Source organism: Elephantulus edwardii, unplaced genomic scaffold (genome assembly GCF_000299155.1).
Source record: "Elephantulus edwardii isolate Elephantulus edwardi_28Jun2011 unplaced genomic scaffold, EleEdw1.0 scaffold00005, whole genome shotgun sequence".
Lineage (NCBI taxonomy): Eukaryota > Metazoa > Chordata > Mammalia > Macroscelidea > Macroscelididae > Elephantulus > Elephantulus edwardii.
The window spans coordinates 10,839,505-10,857,756 of record NW_006399755.1 but is presented as its reverse complement, the minus strand read 5'-3'; the positions used below and the strand labels follow the sequence as shown (position 1 = coordinate 10,857,756).

At 49.5% G+C, this 18,252-nt stretch overlaps 1 protein-coding gene across 7 annotated transcripts in view; it reads left to right on the top strand.

Annotated features, from left to right (window-relative positions):
* The window catches only part of SSBP3 (single stranded DNA binding protein 3), a 181,632-nt gene that overhangs the window by 140,951 nt on the left and 22,429 nt on the right, over positions 1-18,252 (top strand). For 4 of the 7 annotated variants that reach the window (XM_006879717.1, XM_006879720.1, XM_006879719.1 and 1 more), the window contains 3 exons: positions 11,000-11,059; positions 16,002-16,068; positions 16,176-16,252. In XM_006879717.1, coding sequence (XP_006879779.1) covers positions 11,000-11,059; positions 16,002-16,068; positions 16,176-16,252 — 204 coding nt within the window. Of the gene's footprint in view, positions 1-9,946; positions 10,028-10,999; positions 11,060-16,001; positions 16,069-16,175; positions 16,253-18,252 lie in introns of all 7 variants that reach the window. The other 3 variants (XM_006879714.1, XM_006879715.1, XM_006879718.1) reach the window with 3 other exon arrangements.

Sequence of the window (18,252 nt, the reverse complement as noted above, 5' to 3'; positions counted from 1 at the left end):
AGGCCTTCAGCTCTTAACTTGAATGAAAACATACATACCCCTTTGAAAGGGTAGGCACGTGTAAGTGAGTCTCAGGATGCACACCTAGTGGTTGTGCACAGGTCAGTGCCCCCTCCCCTTTGGCTAGGTGGCCTCAGCCCTTGATCATCATCGTGTATCATCAGGCCCTTCGGCACCATGCCCACTCCTGCATCTGTGCCGCTTAGAGGCTGTTCTCTGCCCAGAAACCCTTTCCACTTTCTCTCTGGCCAGGGAAACCTGTTGCGTAGGTGTCACTGATGTGTGGTGTGGGCCACCCTCACCTCCCAGTGCATGTGGTGCCTGCCTGCCTCATGGTGTTGCTCTGGGTTTACATTTGAGCTCTCCACCCTGTGACTCCTTGGAGGGTTGGGGCTGGAGAATGAAGACTGTTGCTGACATCTGTGTCTCCCGTGACTAGCATATTTGGCCTAGATTGTTGGCACCCAGTGGTTGGACACACTGCCAGCTAGGGGTTTCTGCCCATTTGTTCCTGGTCCAATGCCTTTTTCTGTGCCCCTGAAAAGAGTGTGTGGAGGCCTACATACCCGCAAACACACGTAGACTCAGTCTCTGGGAGGTTCCCAGAGCTTTAACACCTGGAGGTGAAATCACCTACTTTAGCCCCTACCTCCATCCTCCATCTCAACCACACCCATCCTAAGTCAAGCCCGTTTCTGGCCAAGGGGACCCCACAGAGCGGGGCTGAACACTTTCAACCCGCTCGAAGCACTCAAGGCTGGGAGTCACAGCCCCAAAATGTTTGTGCTGGCGGGCGAGGGAAGAACTGGTTCCCCAGCATTGTGGCAAGAGTGGAATTGGTGAGCTCGTCAGCACGGAGGCACTGGGGCCAGCCAGCTGGACATGAATGCTGGTTATTGTGTTATGATGATGAAAGATCGTTTTGTTTGAGACCAATGGCCAAGAAAACCGGGGCTCAGAGATTGGTGACATTCCTAACGTCACACAAAGTTTGGTGGGAGACTTAGAATTCAACTTTGCTGACCCTTGGCCTGCCACTTACTCTCCTTGTCCCCGGCTGGCTAAATCTTGGCCCTGAGAATGCTTTCATGTTACTGGACTTTATTTTTCTCTTTTGTAAAATGAGGCTCATTTTTGCTTCATCTGTTTCATAGGACAAATGGGAGGTTAAAATCAGCTAATTAGTCCAGATTTTTCTTTGGAATTAAGAAAGCCCTCAGTTTTGTTGTCCCCTGCCCCCTCATCCAGGCTTGAGAACCATCGTGTAGCTCGGGAATTGGCAAACTTTTTCTGTAAAGGGCCAGATAGTAAATATTTTAGGTTTTTGTGGGCCATATGGTCTCTGTTGCAACTACTCAGCTCCATCATCATAGAGTGAAAGCAGCTGTGGACAGTGTGCAAACAATTCATTGTGGCCGTGTTCCAATAAAACTTTATTTACAAAAACAGGTGGCCAGCTGGAGTTGATCTACAGGCTGGAGTTTGCCAGCCTACTCTGGCTCAGCTTGGTGGCCATACTCTTAAGGCCCTTGTGCAGTAGCTAACTCCAGCAGGGGTACAGGCCTGGGCATGGGAGGAAGGTTAGAGCTGGGCCAGGGAGCACACCCCCGTGAAGCTCAGTGTTCCCATCTCTCTAAGGACATAGCCACAGCTGGAGGCTGGAGGAGGCATTGAGCAGTGTGTGGAGGAAGTCTGCATTAGAGCTTGGAAATACGGCAAGTATTTCCTTCTTTTGTTTTAAAACTGTTGCCTGCTGATGTTGCACCTCTGCAGGGAAAGTGAACCAGTGCGCAGACATTGTCTGAGCGCCTCCTGTGGGTGTCTTGGCAGACACCCGCGTCCGTCAGTGCTGTCCCTGGCTCCCCATAAGGAAAGACAGTCAGATGAGGCCTTGTCACAGATGGAGATCAGTGAAATTTTCACTGATCTTTGCACCAAGTGGGCATCTATAGCTGTAAAGGATGCATGATGTTTATGCAACGATGAGCCTAGAGGAGAGATACTGTGTCCACTCCTGCTCTCTTTGCCTGGGGACTTACCCAGCATCCCCAGGTGATGCCTTGCCACCACCACTTGCCAGACTGCTGCCTGGCACCACACCACACCCCTCACTTGGTGCCCACAGAGGGTGCAATTGTTGTGGGCTTCTCTGCCAGGCAGCCAGGACCCCTGCCTCACTGTGAACCCTCTAGGGGAAGTGTCCAAGCTGGCCTGGGTGTTTTGCAGATGGTATGACCACAGCTCCCCCGTCATTGAAGAAACCACTTCAGTACAGCCCAGCTCGGCTCTTGAGGACCTGCCAGGTGTACATGTGCCAGGTCCTGCTCTGGGTGCATGAGCTGTTGGCTCCCCTCTGCCTGTACGTGTGTACACATGCACATGCACATCCATACATCCTTCTTCCCCCCCAAGAGGACAGATTGAAGCAGGATAAGAAGGCATGCTTCCAAGCCACCGCTGTGTTCTTTCCCATGGGTCACAATGAGGAAACAACTTCTCTTCTGATGAGCTATGTTTACCCTAGCTGCTCTCTCCCTCACCCCCTAAGTGGTCAGCCCCTGCTGCAGAGGGGCAGGGGAGGAGGTGCTGTCTGTGGCACACTTTGGCCTTCTCCTCAAAAGGGCTTACAGCATTTTCCATCCTCATGTGTCCAGGGAGCTAATTGGATTGTCTGTTGTGTGTCTTTTGCCACGTGTATAATTAATGTAATTTTACACTCACTCATTTAAGGCGACACGCCCAACAGGCGGGTTACACAAGCCAACATTAGCACTCCTCTTCCATCTCCTGCTGCTGGTCAATAAAACTCATTCCCAAGTCTCCATACCACTGGCCCATGTCCCTGCTGTCAGGAAGGGAGGGAAGGTATGGGCTGCCTTACCTTTTGGTAACCTAAAACTCCCACGTCCCTGTTTCCCAAAAGCCTTCTGAGAAGCCAGTTTGGCCTCAGTGGGTGCTATGGGGCGCTCAGCTTATCACAGGTGATGGCATTGCCTCCTGCTGGGGTTAAGCACAGGGCAGTTAAAGGACTCACTCACACAGCTTTCCAAATTTGCGAGTATAACTTGAACTGCTCACCCCACCAGTCTGAGGCCTGGGTTACGAAGCTAAACTCCAGCCCTAGTACTTTTGGGCTTTCAGGACCAGTTCTCCGGCCACTGGCACAGCCTTTTCTCCCCTATGCTCTCCTGCAGCCTCATGTCTGAATTAAGCCTGGGAATGCAGCTCAGCTCTGTTGTTTGGTTGAGTTTGTGTATGTGGGTTTTTGTTTGTTTGTTGTTGTTTTAGGCCTTGATTTCTAGACAGAAGGCAGTTTTGAAGCATGTGGAGTGGTGATTAAAGGAGCAAAGAATTTCTGGGGGTAGTAAAACTTCGCACAAAGCTCTTATTAAGCTTGTTCTGCTTAAAAGTCATTGCAGATTTAATTTTTTTGGGGGGGTGTCTGGCTTTTGTTTTAAAGAGTTATCCTCTAAGAGTCTTTAATATACACTTATATACACTTTAATATAGTTAACGTATTAGTATGACCTCTTCTTGATTTATAGAGTCCAGAGGTATTAGGTGTGCCCACCTAGTTGGGGTGACTCTGGACAGAGCGAGGCCTGCCCTGTCTGTCCTGCTGAGGGACCCATCGTGTGGATGGGCAGTCACTGCTGCCCTGCACACATGCAGACCCATAACTTAGGTCAGGCGAGAACACTCTACCTCAGACAGCACTTGGCTGGGTAGAAGGGAAGATTTCGTGGAGGAAAGCATGGTGTCTCTGTAGGTGGAGGAAGACACCCCTGCCAGAACACAGGCTACGTGGCTAGACAACCAAGCACCCACTTGTATGGGAAATGGAAAGAGAAGATACTGGGACATGGGATGAGGGGAAACTGGGAGCCTCCTAGGAGCTTAGTCACGCCTCTAAAGTATGAATAGAATGATTTTCATTTTACTTACAAGAAAACATGTACAGGGCCATTAAGACATTGGTCTCACAACTTGTCCTAAAGCAGCTAGGATTCGAACTCGGTCTGGGTCTCTATTGCTCCAACACCCACACTTTTCCCGTAAAGTCTTACATGACTGTCTTTCAGAGGATGGCTTCAGGTGAAGCATGGGAGACTTCACCTAAAAATGTGACCAACAGGGTCCTCCTAACATTCTGAAAAGCTTTTCCCCAGAGACCTTGAATCCATTTTGTTCCCCCATTGTAATGATGCCAGTAAAAGCTTCAACACTAAACTGTCAGCATACACACTTCAGCGTTTTAGTAAAATGCCCAGCATTTACCTTGATCACTCCCATAGCACAGTCCCCCCACGCCCGGGGCCCTGCCTGAGTGGCTCTCCAAAGCTGCTAGATGTAATACTGCCCAATAGTGAAATTATAGGAAAAGATTAGAAAGGAAGGGCAGGGCTTGCTATCTCCAGTCAGCCTGAGAAGGGCCAAAAGGGAATGACAAGTCCATTAGCAGGGCCTGGGGCCGGAGTGAAGACAGGGCAAGAGGTGGCTGTTTCCTTCCTCCTTTTCCCAGGTTCAGTACTTGGGCTCCAAAAGAAGGTGATGTCCTTGTGCAGGGTTCTCCCCCGGGCTGAGTCCCCTCCTGGTGAAGCATAGTGGGAAGAGTTAGGAATACCTGAGGTCAAACCCAGCTCCCTGCTGGCCCATTGAGGATGGACCCAGCTCCATCTTAATGACCACACTGGGCCTCTGTTTACCTGTGATGTGAATGAATGAGCTAGACATCACCTTCTGTTGGAGCTTATGTCATTTTAAGTGGACACTACAGCTCAACATCAAGAAAACGAAAATCCTCACCTGGACCAATAGGCAACATCATGATGGAGAAAAGATTGGCATTGTGAACAATTTTATTTTACTTGGACCACAACCAACACCCATGGAAGCAGTAGTCAAGAAATCAGAAGACGTCGTTGCACTGGGAAAAGCTGCTGTCAGAGACCTCTGCAAAGTGCTAACGAGCACTGATGTTAGTTTAGCAACAAGGGTGAGCCTAATTCAAGCCATGCATCTGAAAGTTGGACTGTGACTAAAGATGGCAGAAGAAGAAGAATCAATACCTTTGAACTGTATTGGAGAAGAGTACTGAATATCCCATGGACTTCCCAGAGAACAAAGCAAGTCTGTCTTGAAGTGGAACCAGTGCTCCTTAGAGGTGAGAATGGGGAAACTTGCCTACTTACTTTGAGCATGTTGTCAGGAAGGGACATTTCTTGGGAAAAGATACCAATACCCTGCTGAGAAAAATAGAGGGTCAGTGAAAGAGAGGAAGACCCTCCACAAGGGGGATTGACAAAGGGACTGGAACAGAGGGCTTCAGCATGTCCGAGATGGTGAGGATGGTACAAGATAGGGCAAGTCCGATCGTAATCGACTCAGTAGCACCCAGCACAGAGCCTGTCTCACTGTGTCATTCTCGTTCTCCCCAAGGAGAGTAAGGGCTCACTTGATCAGCATGTAACCTAGGTCACATGAGGCCACCTGAACACAGGTGGACGAATGATGAGATCACCCACAAGTTGTTCACCTCTAGCATTCATCCCTGCTACACCTCACCTTCTAGTGCAGGTAAAGGTCACATCAAGTGCAGATAACATCTGGCTCCATGGCAGTTATTACTATAATTGTGCCCATGTTGTGAATGAGAAAACAGAACCTTAGAGCCATGATTCAAACCTGTTCTTTCCAAACTCCAGTTTCTTAAAAGACTTGACCAGGGATCTGACGTCATGGAGAAAACCCTGGGCTCAAGTTGAAGATGTGACTCACCACAACCTTCTCTACAGCGTCAGACAAGTCATCCTGTCCTGGGCTTCTCCTTCCTCCTCAGAATGGAGGTGGGGAGGGCTCTATCACAGCCAGCTGACAAGCATGTGACCTCTGGGCAGGTGCATTTCTCTTAATCTCCCAGGAAGGGTCACATGGCTCCTGAGTCCAGCCTGATGGCTGTGCACCTTCTCTGTGGCATGCTAGGCAGCCTCCAAGGTCCTTGGTGGAGACAGTCTAAATGGAGCTGGGCACAAAAGTTCTCTGAGCCTCAGAGCCTTCTAGACACATCTGTTTTGTATTCTTCAGAAGCCTCTAGCCAGTGGAGGCCATGAAGGGCCGTGGAGATGTCCTGAGTGGGAAAACAGATGAGTCTTTTCAGCTTTGCATTTTCTTTGTTCACTTGCCTCCCACTGAGGTGCTCCCCACCTGCCTGCTGGATCTGTTCAGAGCTTAGGAGACAAAGGGAGGATGTTAGCCAGGAGAGGACAGAAACCTCCATCCAACTATGGTAAAATCACCTATAGGAGCCTTTTGGTCTGCCTCCTTCCTGTATAGCCTTTTGCCGAGGCAGGTAACAAGCTGACAAGCCATGACGCCTGTTTTTTGCAGGTGTGGGTGCAGGTCTGTGATGAGAATACTGGCTGTGACAGGAAGACCGCTTTCTTTGTGTTCTAATACAGCACAGCGGAGCACAGTCCATACTTCCTTGTGGTGATGGCAGCCTTTCTGTCAGCTTTGCAGAAGCCTTTTTCCCCCAGACACAGGGCTCCGTCCTCTGTTTCTGATGATACACCAGGTTAGGCAAGGTCTTCCTGTGATCAATACTCCACACACTGCTAAGAACTCAGCCCAGACACCAGGAACATTGTCCACAGACAGGTTGCCACATCTGCTCTTACTTGTGTCTCTGCCACCCCCACCACCCCCACCTGGAACTCTCTGGAACCAAATGGAGGTGGCAGAAGTGGTCAGCATGGGTGATGTATTGGAGAAATGGTAGGTTTGGGGTTTTTTTTGTTTTGTTTTGTTTTTTATTATTATTTTATTTGTTTATTTATTTATTTATTTTATGTGTGTACCGTCAAATCGGATCTGACTGGTACAGGAGGCAGTTGTTCCTCCTTCTTCAGCAGAGCATCTGGTGGATTTGAACTGCTCACCTCTGAGATTGCAGTGCAGCTTCTTGCCACTAGGCCACCAGAGCTCGCCGGGTTTGGGGTTTTTAACCCGCAGAATTCTTATTAGCCCCACTAGCTGGGGGCCAGGGCCTTCACCTGCATCATGGTTGTGGTAGTTTCCTTTCTGGACAGAAAGGAGACTCTGCTACTCCCTCCCCAGGCTTCACAGCCTCTTCCCCACCACCCCACAAGCTAGAGAAGTGTGCTGGGCCCTCACTGGCCAACATCACCCTTGCAGCTCTGTTCCTCACTGCTCCATGGGAGGTTTGTTCTTGCAGCATTGAGAGCATCTGTGTCACGTCCACACTCAGTGACCTGTCCCTGAGGTCTGATAGGTGACAGAGGAAAGTGCAGAGGTGAGCCATACACTTCAGCTCTACTGTCCTCTGACCCTCCCGGGCCACTTGGGATAAGCCAGGGCTGATAAGCAACTCCTAACATGACAGCAGGCAGGGATTGAACACTGGCCCTTAATGAAGGCTGCCCCAGATTGAGCCCCACCATGTGTCAGGCACCCCAGGGTGCCTTACTTAGATGTTCTCCAATCTGAAATGCATTCACCCAACCACCTGCTACTGGCTTCCACTGACCAGAAGGTGCTGAGGTGTGAAGCACGTTGTCTACGCCACGCAGCTGGCCGAGGAAGCTCGGTGCTACCAGGCAAGGAGAGGAAGGGTTGAGCCATAGGAGGCGAAGCTGCCTTCTTGCCAAGAGCTGGGGAGGTACAGTGCCCACAGAAGGCCTGTGCCCCCGCCTGGCAACTGGACTTCACCCCTGAGCCCTCTTCTTCTCCTCCTTTTATTTTCCCTTTTTCGGGGGGTTGGCTTCAAATTATCTTATTTTGTTTACATTACACCCAAGTTTCCTGGTACAAAAGACTTGCAGGTGCAAATATGTCCCGCCTTCATTAACTTCCCCTCCCTTTTTAATTTATGTGATTTCAATTTTCCTTCCCTGTACTGTTAATTAGGGGACCCTCTAATCAGTGCCATTATCACAGTGGTATTCATGTTTAGGAAAGCCGCTAAACAAATGCTTGCAAAATTGCTAAATGGCTAATTAATGTCTGTTAATTAAGAAAATTGCTCATGGTAACAAACCATGCCGTTGCTGGCAGCCGCTCGAAAGACACACACTTGTTGAAATTAGTAGCATGGCAGGTAGGGGAACATCTGCTCCACGGGGCTTTCCGGAAGTGAGCAGCCTCTCTCTGGCCCAAGACACTCACAGGCCTGTCCCCAGCACCACGCTCGGGGTTCCTGTCCAGACCACCTCCTCTCCGCACACCCCTCATTGCACCTCCATCCTCACAACCAGAGCCCATGACGCCCTGACCCGCGCTTGTGTCCTAAGGCTCACTGCCCAGGTTAACTGAGGAAGAAAAGCCTCCCTAAGTCTTAGTCTCTTCCTGTTCCATCTTCCTCTCTTTTTCAATTTGACCACCGCCATCCCAGTTTATGTTTTGAATTTTTCTCCAGAGAAACCACTAAAGATCTCGCCACAATCATGGGTGGACAAGCCAGGGCGTGGCACCTCATCCAGGCTTCCAAGTGTCCAGCCCCATGATGTCAAGGTGTGGGAGGGGAGGGCACGTCCACACGAGGGCCCTTCTCTTGGGGGTGGTTCACAGCAGGAAGTGCATTTGGCATTGCAAGCCAGAATGCACACATGTGTATGTGTGTATTTATTCACAGATGAAGCAAAGGTTAATGAAAAATATCTGCCTTTAAACACACAGAGAGCTCTGCTGCTCTCTACTTTTTAGGCCCGTTTCAGGTTTTTGAAAAATGATGGTTGCAGCCAACTAAATTGATTTCACAACCCACTAATGGGTTACTACTACCCACAGTTTGACCCACCCTGTGGTTGAAGTGAATTCATCTGCCTGTCTCTTCAGAGAGGCGGAGAGGTCCCCGTCACCAGTGTTTTAAGGGTTGACTGGGAATGGTAGGTGTGTTACCATCTATAGTGAAAGACCCACCTTTCCCCAGCACAGTGGGGCTTCCACTCCTGTTTCCAGAACCTCTGCCCATACCCCTCGGCTGGAACCCTGATCTGCGGGATGGTCCTGTCTCCTCAGCCCCACCAGGCTTCTTTCACTGACTCTCCATGTGCTGGAAGTATAGCCATAGCCAAGTTATTTTGTCCTGTGAGACTCGGTGTCCTCATCTATAAAGTAGGACAAAAAAAAATCCTACCTCACAGGGCTATTTTGAAATGAAAGTGAGTAAAAGGACCCCAAAGCCTGTGACCAGTCTCCTGGCACTTAGTGGACACTTGTAACTGCGTCTTCCTCTCTCTGCCCCATTTGTTCAATCTCTGGTCACTTCTCAGTCCTTTGCCTCAGTCTTGCTCATCCATCAGTGGCCTCAGGGAAGCCAGCATTGGCTCCCATCTCTCCTTTGTTTGCAGATCCATTGCTTAGGCCTCTGATCTACCTCAATGAATTGTGCTTACTTTTCCTGCAACCTCATCTCTGCCTATCCCCTCCTAAGATTTGAGCTGCCTGAGGGCAAGGGCAGTACCTGCTCCTTTCCTTATCCTCTGTGAACGTTTCTTATGCCCTACCTCAAGTACTTAGCAGAGCGGATCCCGTTTTATCCAATGTACCCAGATTCCCGACATCGCTGTTCTCTGAGAGCCCATCCCAACCAATGTATTTAGCATGGCAAACTCTGTTCACGTGGTCAACTGTGTCTGAGACCGTACTCCTGTGTGGTTTGACAAAGGTGCTTGATTTTATGTTTTGATTCTTTTCAATCCCCTGTGAATGTATTGATCAGCTTCTCTCCCTCCCACTCCTCATTTTATACCATTGAGCCGGAGACCCCAAACAGCAGCTCCACTACCTTCCCATCAACCAGAACCCACCCCGCACGCCCGCCCGCCGCCCACCCTTCGTTTTGGTTTAATTTTTGTTCTTTTAAGCTTCTCCTGCGCTTCTCCATGTGCTGTGATCTATAACCTGCCTCTACTGTCTGGCCTCACAGGGTCCTCCGGGGTCACAGCCCTCGCCGCACGCACAGCCTCCACCTCACAATCCTAGCAGCATGATGGGACCCCACAGTCAGGTAAACGCGCTGTGGCTCGCCCGCCCGCCGGCCGGGGGGCATGGGGCGCGGAGGAAGGAGAGAGCCAGCAGAGGAAAAACAAAAATCAAATCGTGCTCTAGCCACTGCCTTCAAGTATCCATTGACAAATTAACAAAAATTTTTAAAGAAAGAAGAAGGAAAGAAACAACTTTTCTTTTTCTTTCCTGTCCCCCACCTTTTATCTTTTAAACGATAGTCTTCATTCCTTGGCCATCACACCCAGCTTGGACAATCGACCAAAAGAAAAGACAAAATATTTCTGTGACCTTGTTAGCGGCCTTTGCGTTTTTGTTTTTTCCTCTCTCACTTTTGGTTTGGTTTTTGAGTTTGGTTAACCATTTGTTTGTAACCGAAGCTGCATCCCTAGCCTTTTCTTTGCGCACTCTTGCTGCTGAGGAAGCTTTCTCGCCCATTTCCCCCACCCCGACCTCCCGCATTCAGTTAGGACACGCCCTTTGCCCCCTGCCCCCTTTTGTGTTGTGTCCCCCCACCCTTGCACCTTGCCCCCAACCCTCTTTGTTCGTGGATTTTGTGTGTGAGTGTGTGTTTGCGTGCGTGCTTATGTCCAGCTTTGTCTGCAGACCCTGGAAATTTGATTTACAAGGCCTTTTTCTTAGTCTTAGATTTGCCCTCACCAAGAGCAGAGGCTTCCTTCCTCTCTCCTGCATTGATTTACCTGTTCTTCAGAGTCCTCTGTAGATCCCCAGCCGCTGCCCCTCCACCCAAAGTAGCTCTCTGTGGCCCACACAGAGTCGGGGGCACATGCGTTGTGTGGCTCTGTTGTCCCCTCTGCCCAAAGGAAGCTTTGCTTGGAGGGAAGAGGCCACCAGGAGAAAGAGGTTAAAAGATCACTGGTCATAACAAAACTGGACTTTGTGGAGTGGAGCGCATTTGTGTTTGTCGCTGTGCCATAGTGCAGGCTGTCATTGAACTGATTCCCTGTAATTGCAGCCTTTCATGTCACCGCGATATGCAGGCGGCCCCAGGCCCCCGATCAGAATGGGAAACCAGGTACTGTACTTTTTCATGTTCTCTCTCTTGACTCAGCCACCCTGGGCCCCAATATCCAAAACTGAACTTTGACTCAAACAGAAATTTGGGGGAAGGATTGGGGCTGTGGGGAGAGACACAGATTTGAAGGTAGTGAAGGGGTGGCTTATAAGGGGGATTCCAAGACAGGACAAGGCCCCCCCAGTACCCCACATTTCACCTGCCTCCTTCCTGGTGGGCTCTTGGCAGCCAGGGTGGCAGTACAGGATTTCAGCTATCCCAGAGAAGGTGGTAACGCCCCCGTCCCTCCCTTCCAGCCCCTTCTTGGAAGAGGGTCTTCCTCCTTAATGAAGTTAATTGACAATGTGCATTTTTTCCCCCTGGAAGCTTTTGAGAATTGCCAAGGCTGGTAAATATAATCCTGCTATTAGAGGGAGAAATGGGCCGTAGGAATGCTTAGATCAGGAGCCTGGGTGCAGCCGGGCAGGGCGCTTGTGAGTCTCTCAGTGGAGTCTGCCTGCCCTGCAGACCAAACTCTGAACAAGAAGAAATCTGTGTAATTAGAAAAGTGGTCTGCTTATGTGGAGGGCTTGCAGCCTGGGGTTGTGTGCCTCACATCAGCCCATTAGGACTGTCAGTTCTAGGTGGTCTGGAGACATAGTCCCCATGAAGCCCTCCCTGGTTTAACCCATCCAGGAAGGGTGCGGGCACTGGGGAATAAAAATGCCCTTTGAGGAGACTTAAGCATAAAAGAGAATATGAAGAAAAATCAGGTACATTTCTTTTAATGCAAAGAAAAAGAAAAGAAAAAAATTGACGTTGGAGGAGAACAGAATCTATTTTAGCGTAACTTTTTTTTCAGTGACTTTGCAAAAGCTTTTTTTTTTTAAAAAAAAAATATCAATCTGGCAGCAATAGCAACCCATCCAGCCCTGGATGCCCTTGGAGCTGAGAGTGGAGCTGCCAGCCGGATTGACACAAGTGAGGCTCCCTGAGCCACCGAGGAAGTTAGTGCAGCAACTACAGAGATGCCTAGGGTTTTAGCAAGGGGTTTCCAATTTTAAAGTTAATTTTTTTTTTATCCAGGTCTTGCCTGTCATGTTTTCTACTTTCTTTTTCTCCTGAAGTCCATTGTTTGCTATTTTCTCTGGCACATTAGGAACATATTTGGATAGAAGAATTAGAACCAGCTTTTGAGTAGATAGGTACCTTTAGAATATATCACAGGGGAGGAAAACTGGAGGTCTGAGTAGATGAGTGACTTTCCAAAGCCTCTGGTTTTCTTTCACTCCCAGTTTCGGGCTGTTTCTGCTCCACTCTCTATCATTCTGTTGTTGTAATAGTAATAATAATAATAATAATAATAATAATAATGTACCATCTCTGATACATTTGAGTGCATTTCTACAGCTGTCATGCTGGTCTATGTCATTGGAGTCTTCTCTTCTTTGCCGACCTTTTCAAGCCTGATAATTCCTTTCCAAGGATTAGCCTCTCCTAGTGACATGTCCAGAATATAAGAGATGACGCTTTGCCTTGGACAACAAGCCTCTGAGGAGAGCTGGCCTTTTGTCCCCATCTTAAAAATAAATAAAAAAAGATCGTTCCTGCCTTTGTTTTTAACTGGTCACCAGTGTGCCTTTGCCACTGCACGCCTGGGCCTCGTCAGTGGCTTCCCTCCTGCCCCATCCATGGCTCGCCTTGGCCCTGTCAGGCCTCAGCCCCAGGGGGAGTCCGGGGACTTCTTATCATTATTGTGGCCCTTCCTGTGGAGTTAAGAGACATGGAAAGGGAGTATGTCTGCTTTCATATCTCATTAAAGCCTGAGCAAGTATCCAAAAGAGCAAATGGAGAGTAAAGCAAACATCTGCTCCATGCACTCAAAGAAAAATCACAACTCATTGCCATCAAATAGGAATCAATTCATAGCTGATTCTTCCGTAGGGTTTCAGAGTCTGTAAATCATACAGAAGGTAATTGCCCAAATTTCTCCCTCAGAGCAACTGGGAGATAGGAACCATTTGCCTTTGGGGTCAGAATGCAACTCCTTACCCACAAGGACACCAACCAGTTTCCTGTCTCACTCCCACCCCCCACGGAAATCAGTTTCTTGCAAACTCAAGAGTTTGTTTTCCAAAGAAATAACTTGTCCCTTGAGGAGGTCCCACACCTGGGGCCTCTTGGAGGGGCCTCACTGGAGGTGTCATTTAGAGGCCTTATGCCACCCACTTAGCTCAGACCACTCCTGCAACAGGTGAGGAAGCAGAAGCAGAGACTTGCTCAAGCTCACACAGCCTTATTTAAGTTTGTTTGCTGTAGAGTGATAGAAGTGAGAGGCCCCAAGTCTCACAGAACCAGCCTCTGGGGGGCACAGATTTTGAGCTGTTAGAGAACATTGCTGATTTTCAAGCAATAGCGGTTGGGTTGTGAACAGGGGAATTCATCTAAGTTTAGGAGAAGGGCAGACTTCAACAGACAAGGTCCCCCAAATGTCCTTACAGAGTCTGCACCCAGCCTGACTGGCTGACCTACGTGGGTTTTGTCCATGTTCTTGGCAGTAGCACTCTGTGTCTTGCTTCTTGGTGCAGCAGGAGGGGAGCTGGCCCAGAACACCTCTCCATGGCCCCAACAGTTTGTTTACCACACATACTTACAGTCCCTTTTAGAAACTGTTAGTTTTTTCTTACTTTGGAAGACTTGTAGTTTTTTAATGGGAGACCCTTTCGGCTGGCCCTTCCCCTCTTCTGAGGATCACTCCCCTGAGAGAAAAGGAGGCAGCTCTCCTCAGAGTCTCTAGACAGCTCAGCTTTGTCCTTGAGATCCTGACACAGCAAGATTGAGGGAATTTAGGGAGGAGCCTCCACCAGGAGCTGGCAGCATCCAGCTACCTGGAGTGGAGTGGTTTTTCAACCCCCTAAGCTCACCCACCAGGATTGGATGAGTGTTCTCGTTACTACACTGGGAAGAATATTTCAGCTCTATTCTATGTCCTAAGAGATTATTCCCCATCCAGCCACTTTAATGTTTTAGGATTCCCCCAGACCGCACAAAGGCAGGCATCTTTGTGACTTCTCAGATACACTGAAAGCCCCAAGCCCCAACTAGGCAGTTGCATACCAGCCAGATGAGTCAGGGTGTAGGACTCAAAGAAGGAAGCTGGGCTGGAAGAGAATGAGGGGTCGTAGCCGACCCAGGGATTGGACAGATACACTCAAGGCCTCCCCAGGCAGATGGACTCAGCAGGTGCCAAATACCCCTTGTGGACTTTGAGCCCCACACAAATGTCCCTCAATTCAGCCCCTCCTATTTCATTCAGAGACAAGAAAAACCATGTAGTCTTTCCCCTCTCTACCACCTCCTTCTGGAACCTTCTGCACCATACTTCTCCAGAGTAGCACAGCGACGGTGCAGGGGGCACAAACTTGGCCTTTAAGATGTACTGTCACGTGCACATTGGAAAGAAAGCCAGCTCTCCCCAAAGGCTTGTCCACGCCAAGGCAAAGCTTCATCTCTCATATTTTGGATATGTTGCTAAGAGAGACTATTCCTTGGAAAAGGAATGTCATGCTTGGAAAGGTGGAGGGGTCAGCAAAAGAAAGACTCCAATGAGATGAATTCACACAATGACTGCAGCAGTGGGCTCAAATATATCAGAGATGGTGAGGATGGCACAGAATAGGATAGGATTCAGATCTCTTTGTTCATAGGGTCACTGATGAGCCGTTCTTAACTTGACGGCAAAGGAAGGCATCCTAGAAGTTGACTTCCTGCCCTCCTAGCTTTGATTTCCCTCTATATTTCCCCCCATATTACAGCTGAAATAAGTCTAATCCCAAGTAAATTACTTTTAATGGGTTTTCACAGTCAGAAAACTCATGACATCCTATTCTCACCTCCTTAGTAGTAGTCACGCCAGCGTCTTCCATCGGCATCACATTTTGGAATGCAGGTCTCACCGTCTTACTCCATCCCAGAAGCTGGCATTTCACGTAGAAGAAGCCAAGAGACGGAATGTTCTTCCTGCCTCTAAGTGATAGAAGACCTCTCAGCTACTCTTACTGCTGTGGGAGCTTGGTCTCTTCATCTGAATCTCAGAGCCCTCCTCATTTAAAAAGGGCCTCCCCTTTAAAAAGGACCTCCCATGGAGATGACATAGACTGCCAAGAGAACAAGCAGATCTGTCCTGGAGAGGAGGAAACCAGTTTGCTCCTTGGAGACAAGGGTTTTGAAGCTCTGTCTCACATACTTTGGACATGTTGCCAGGATGGACTAATCCTCGGAGGACATCATGATTGAAAGGGTAGAGGGTCAAAGTAGGAGACAAAGACCTCGGACGGTGGCTGTGGCAGTGGCAATGTGGTCAGGTGTGTTAGATAGGTTGGCTCAGGATAGGGCAGGGTTCAGAGCCGTTGTTCTTAGAGTTGCTGTGAGTCATAGTCGATACAACAGCACATAACAACAGCATGAGATATAGGGGTTTAGCTCCGTGGGCCTAGGCCTCCGTAATCATGAGACTTGCCTCTCCACAAGGAAGAGGAAAGCAGGTTTGGCTTAAATTGCAGCAGTGGCTGGTGTCGGGATGGAAAAGGGGAAGGATCTCACGGCCTCCGAAGAGCCTGGCAGGCAACACAGCTGGAGCAAGTGGCCTAGAAGATGCTCCAGCTTCATGTCAGGGCTCTGCGTGCCGCAGCCCAAAGGACTAGCAGGGCAGGGCGTGGTTCTCCTCACAGACGAAGCCCCAGCTCAACCATGCTGTAGTTTTCATTCATGGCAACCCAGGATGACCACCTGGGAGGCCCTCCTCCAGCCAGAAGGCAGCAGGAAGTCCTGGAGAGACCATGAGGGACTCTAAATGTTCATGGGGTTGGGACAAACAAGTGCTGCCTCTTACCTGCCTAACCTCCCCTCCCTCCATCCTCATGCCCCAGGGGCAGCAGCTCAGGGTGTCCTGTGTCTCTTTCAGCCTCCAGGAGGAGTTCCTGGGACACAGCCATTGCTGCCCAATTCCATGGATCCCACCCGACAACAAGGTACGGAGGCTGGGTACACCCTGGGGAGTCAGGAGTCAGGTCCTTCACCCCCTTTTCTATCTGCCTTTGCTCCTGCCCCCCTGTGACTCACCTGATCTCTCATACAGGGCACCCCAACATGGGAGGATCAATGCAGAGAATGAACCCTCCTCGAGGAATGGGGCCCATGGGTCCTGGCCCACAGGTAAGCAAACATTTGTCTGTCCATCTGCCCATCTAACTGTCCATCTGTGTGCACCCGCCTTCTTTCCTCTTTTCACAGTCTGTCCACCTCGTCTCAACTCCCAAGGCAGAAAAGGGAGGGTGTGTCCGACACCTCTGTTCCCCTGTGTCCACAGCTAGGCTGTCCCCACACACAGCCAGAAACAGTCCCTCAAAATTGAGGGTCCCCTGTAAAGTTTTGGAAAGGGAGACCATCCAGGGAACCTTCTAGATGGCAGACCCTGGGAAGGGCACCTTCAAGTGCAGTGTGAAGCGTGTGAAAGGCAGACGGGCTGATGCTTAGCAGTGCGGTTGGCTCTTCAGGAATCCTAAGATTTCTCCCTCCCTAGGTGGGGCTCAAGCATCACTGTTGTTTGGAGACCAGAGGTAGTTCCCTCTCTGCCTGTAGTTGGCCATTTATCTGTCCTTAGACAAACCATGTTGGCCTCTGTAGGCTTCACCTCAGCCCTCTCATGTGTCAGATGTCCAGCTTCATGGTCCTCAGGGACGCAGGGAGGGAAAGCACACCAGGTCCACCAGCACCCACCTCAGCCCACAGCTTTTGCCAGTTTCACAAACTGAGCTATGACCAAAGGACTCCATTACAAAAAGGACTGTTTACAAACCTGGAAGAAACTGTTTCAAGCACCCTGTGGATGATACCTCTTTATGATTACCTCTTTATGTGGCCCACCTTTTCACCCCATAAGGAAGGTGCACCTGGGTGAGGGTCTCCTAGGCCATTCCTGCTCTAGAATATTCTCACAGTTGGTTCTTTCCCTCTGAGTACCTGAGTGTAGCTCCATTTCTCACAGTAGCCATGGCAGGGAGCTTAACTGTATGTAGCCCTTCTTGGGAAGTGTCTGGAGTCTTTCTGATGGTATCTAAGCACTGACTAAGGAGAAGGGACTCTGCATAGTGATGGCAGGCGAGTTTTACCCCTTCTGGTCTTCTCTGCTCCTGGTGGAAGTCTGTGCTTGTCTCTCCTAGCCCTGTTTGTCGATGTCTGGGATTCCCTGGACTGTCTCCACAGGTTTCCACTTCCCCTGGGGGTGAAGTAGTAACCTCCCCCATCCCTTTCCACATTTGTGTCTCCCTTTTGCAGGGAGAAGGTGTCTGTCCCATTGACCCACAATCCTTTGCTTTCATTCCAGAGTTTTATTTACAGCTAAACCCAGCCCTCTGCTTTTCTACACAGTGGTGGTTTGAACATCTGTGGTGTTGAAAGATTTTAGGGAGGTCCTTGTCTTCTGTTGGCCCCGTAAGCCTAAAAGGAAGCAAGTCCACACCAATTGTAGTTCTAGCTTTCTTGTTTTCCTCTTTGCTTAAATCCCCCAAAGCCTGTTGTTTTCAACAACTCTTTTTAAGCTGCTGGAATGGCCCCTTCCTGCCGTGTGGCTGGCTCGAGCTGACCTCAGTGGGACTGCCTGGCCAAGGAACCACCAGGAGGGGCAGGATCTGAGTCAGAAGTAGCTTTGAGATCCCCTCAGGGTCCACCGCATGGTAGAAGCAAACTCCTGGTCTTAGATTTCAGAAAATTGGGAGGAGTTGACAAGAATAAGAGAATGGAGCCAGAGGCAGGAGCACTTGGTCTCTACCCCACAACCACCCACTCTCTCTCAGCCATTGAATCTGTGAAATGGGAAGCAACGGTCTCTACCTTGTACTGTTACTGAAAGAAGTCAGATTTCTTGGCATGACAGTTGGCACAGAATAACCCCTAACTAAACAATTAATAAGGGACTCTGGTGAGTAAGGAGTTGTGCTATCGGCTCAAAGTCAGGCATTTCGAATCCATCAGTTGCTGTGAGGGAAAAGATGGTCAGTCTTCCCCTGTGTGAATCTAGTCTCTAAAACACCCCCTGAGGGCTCAGACCTGCACAGCAATGATTTGACAAGTAATTTATGTTTTCCAAGTCAGAGACCTAAAACTTCAGCACTCTAGGGGCTTGAATTATATTGTTTCTTTCCTTTGTGCTTCTT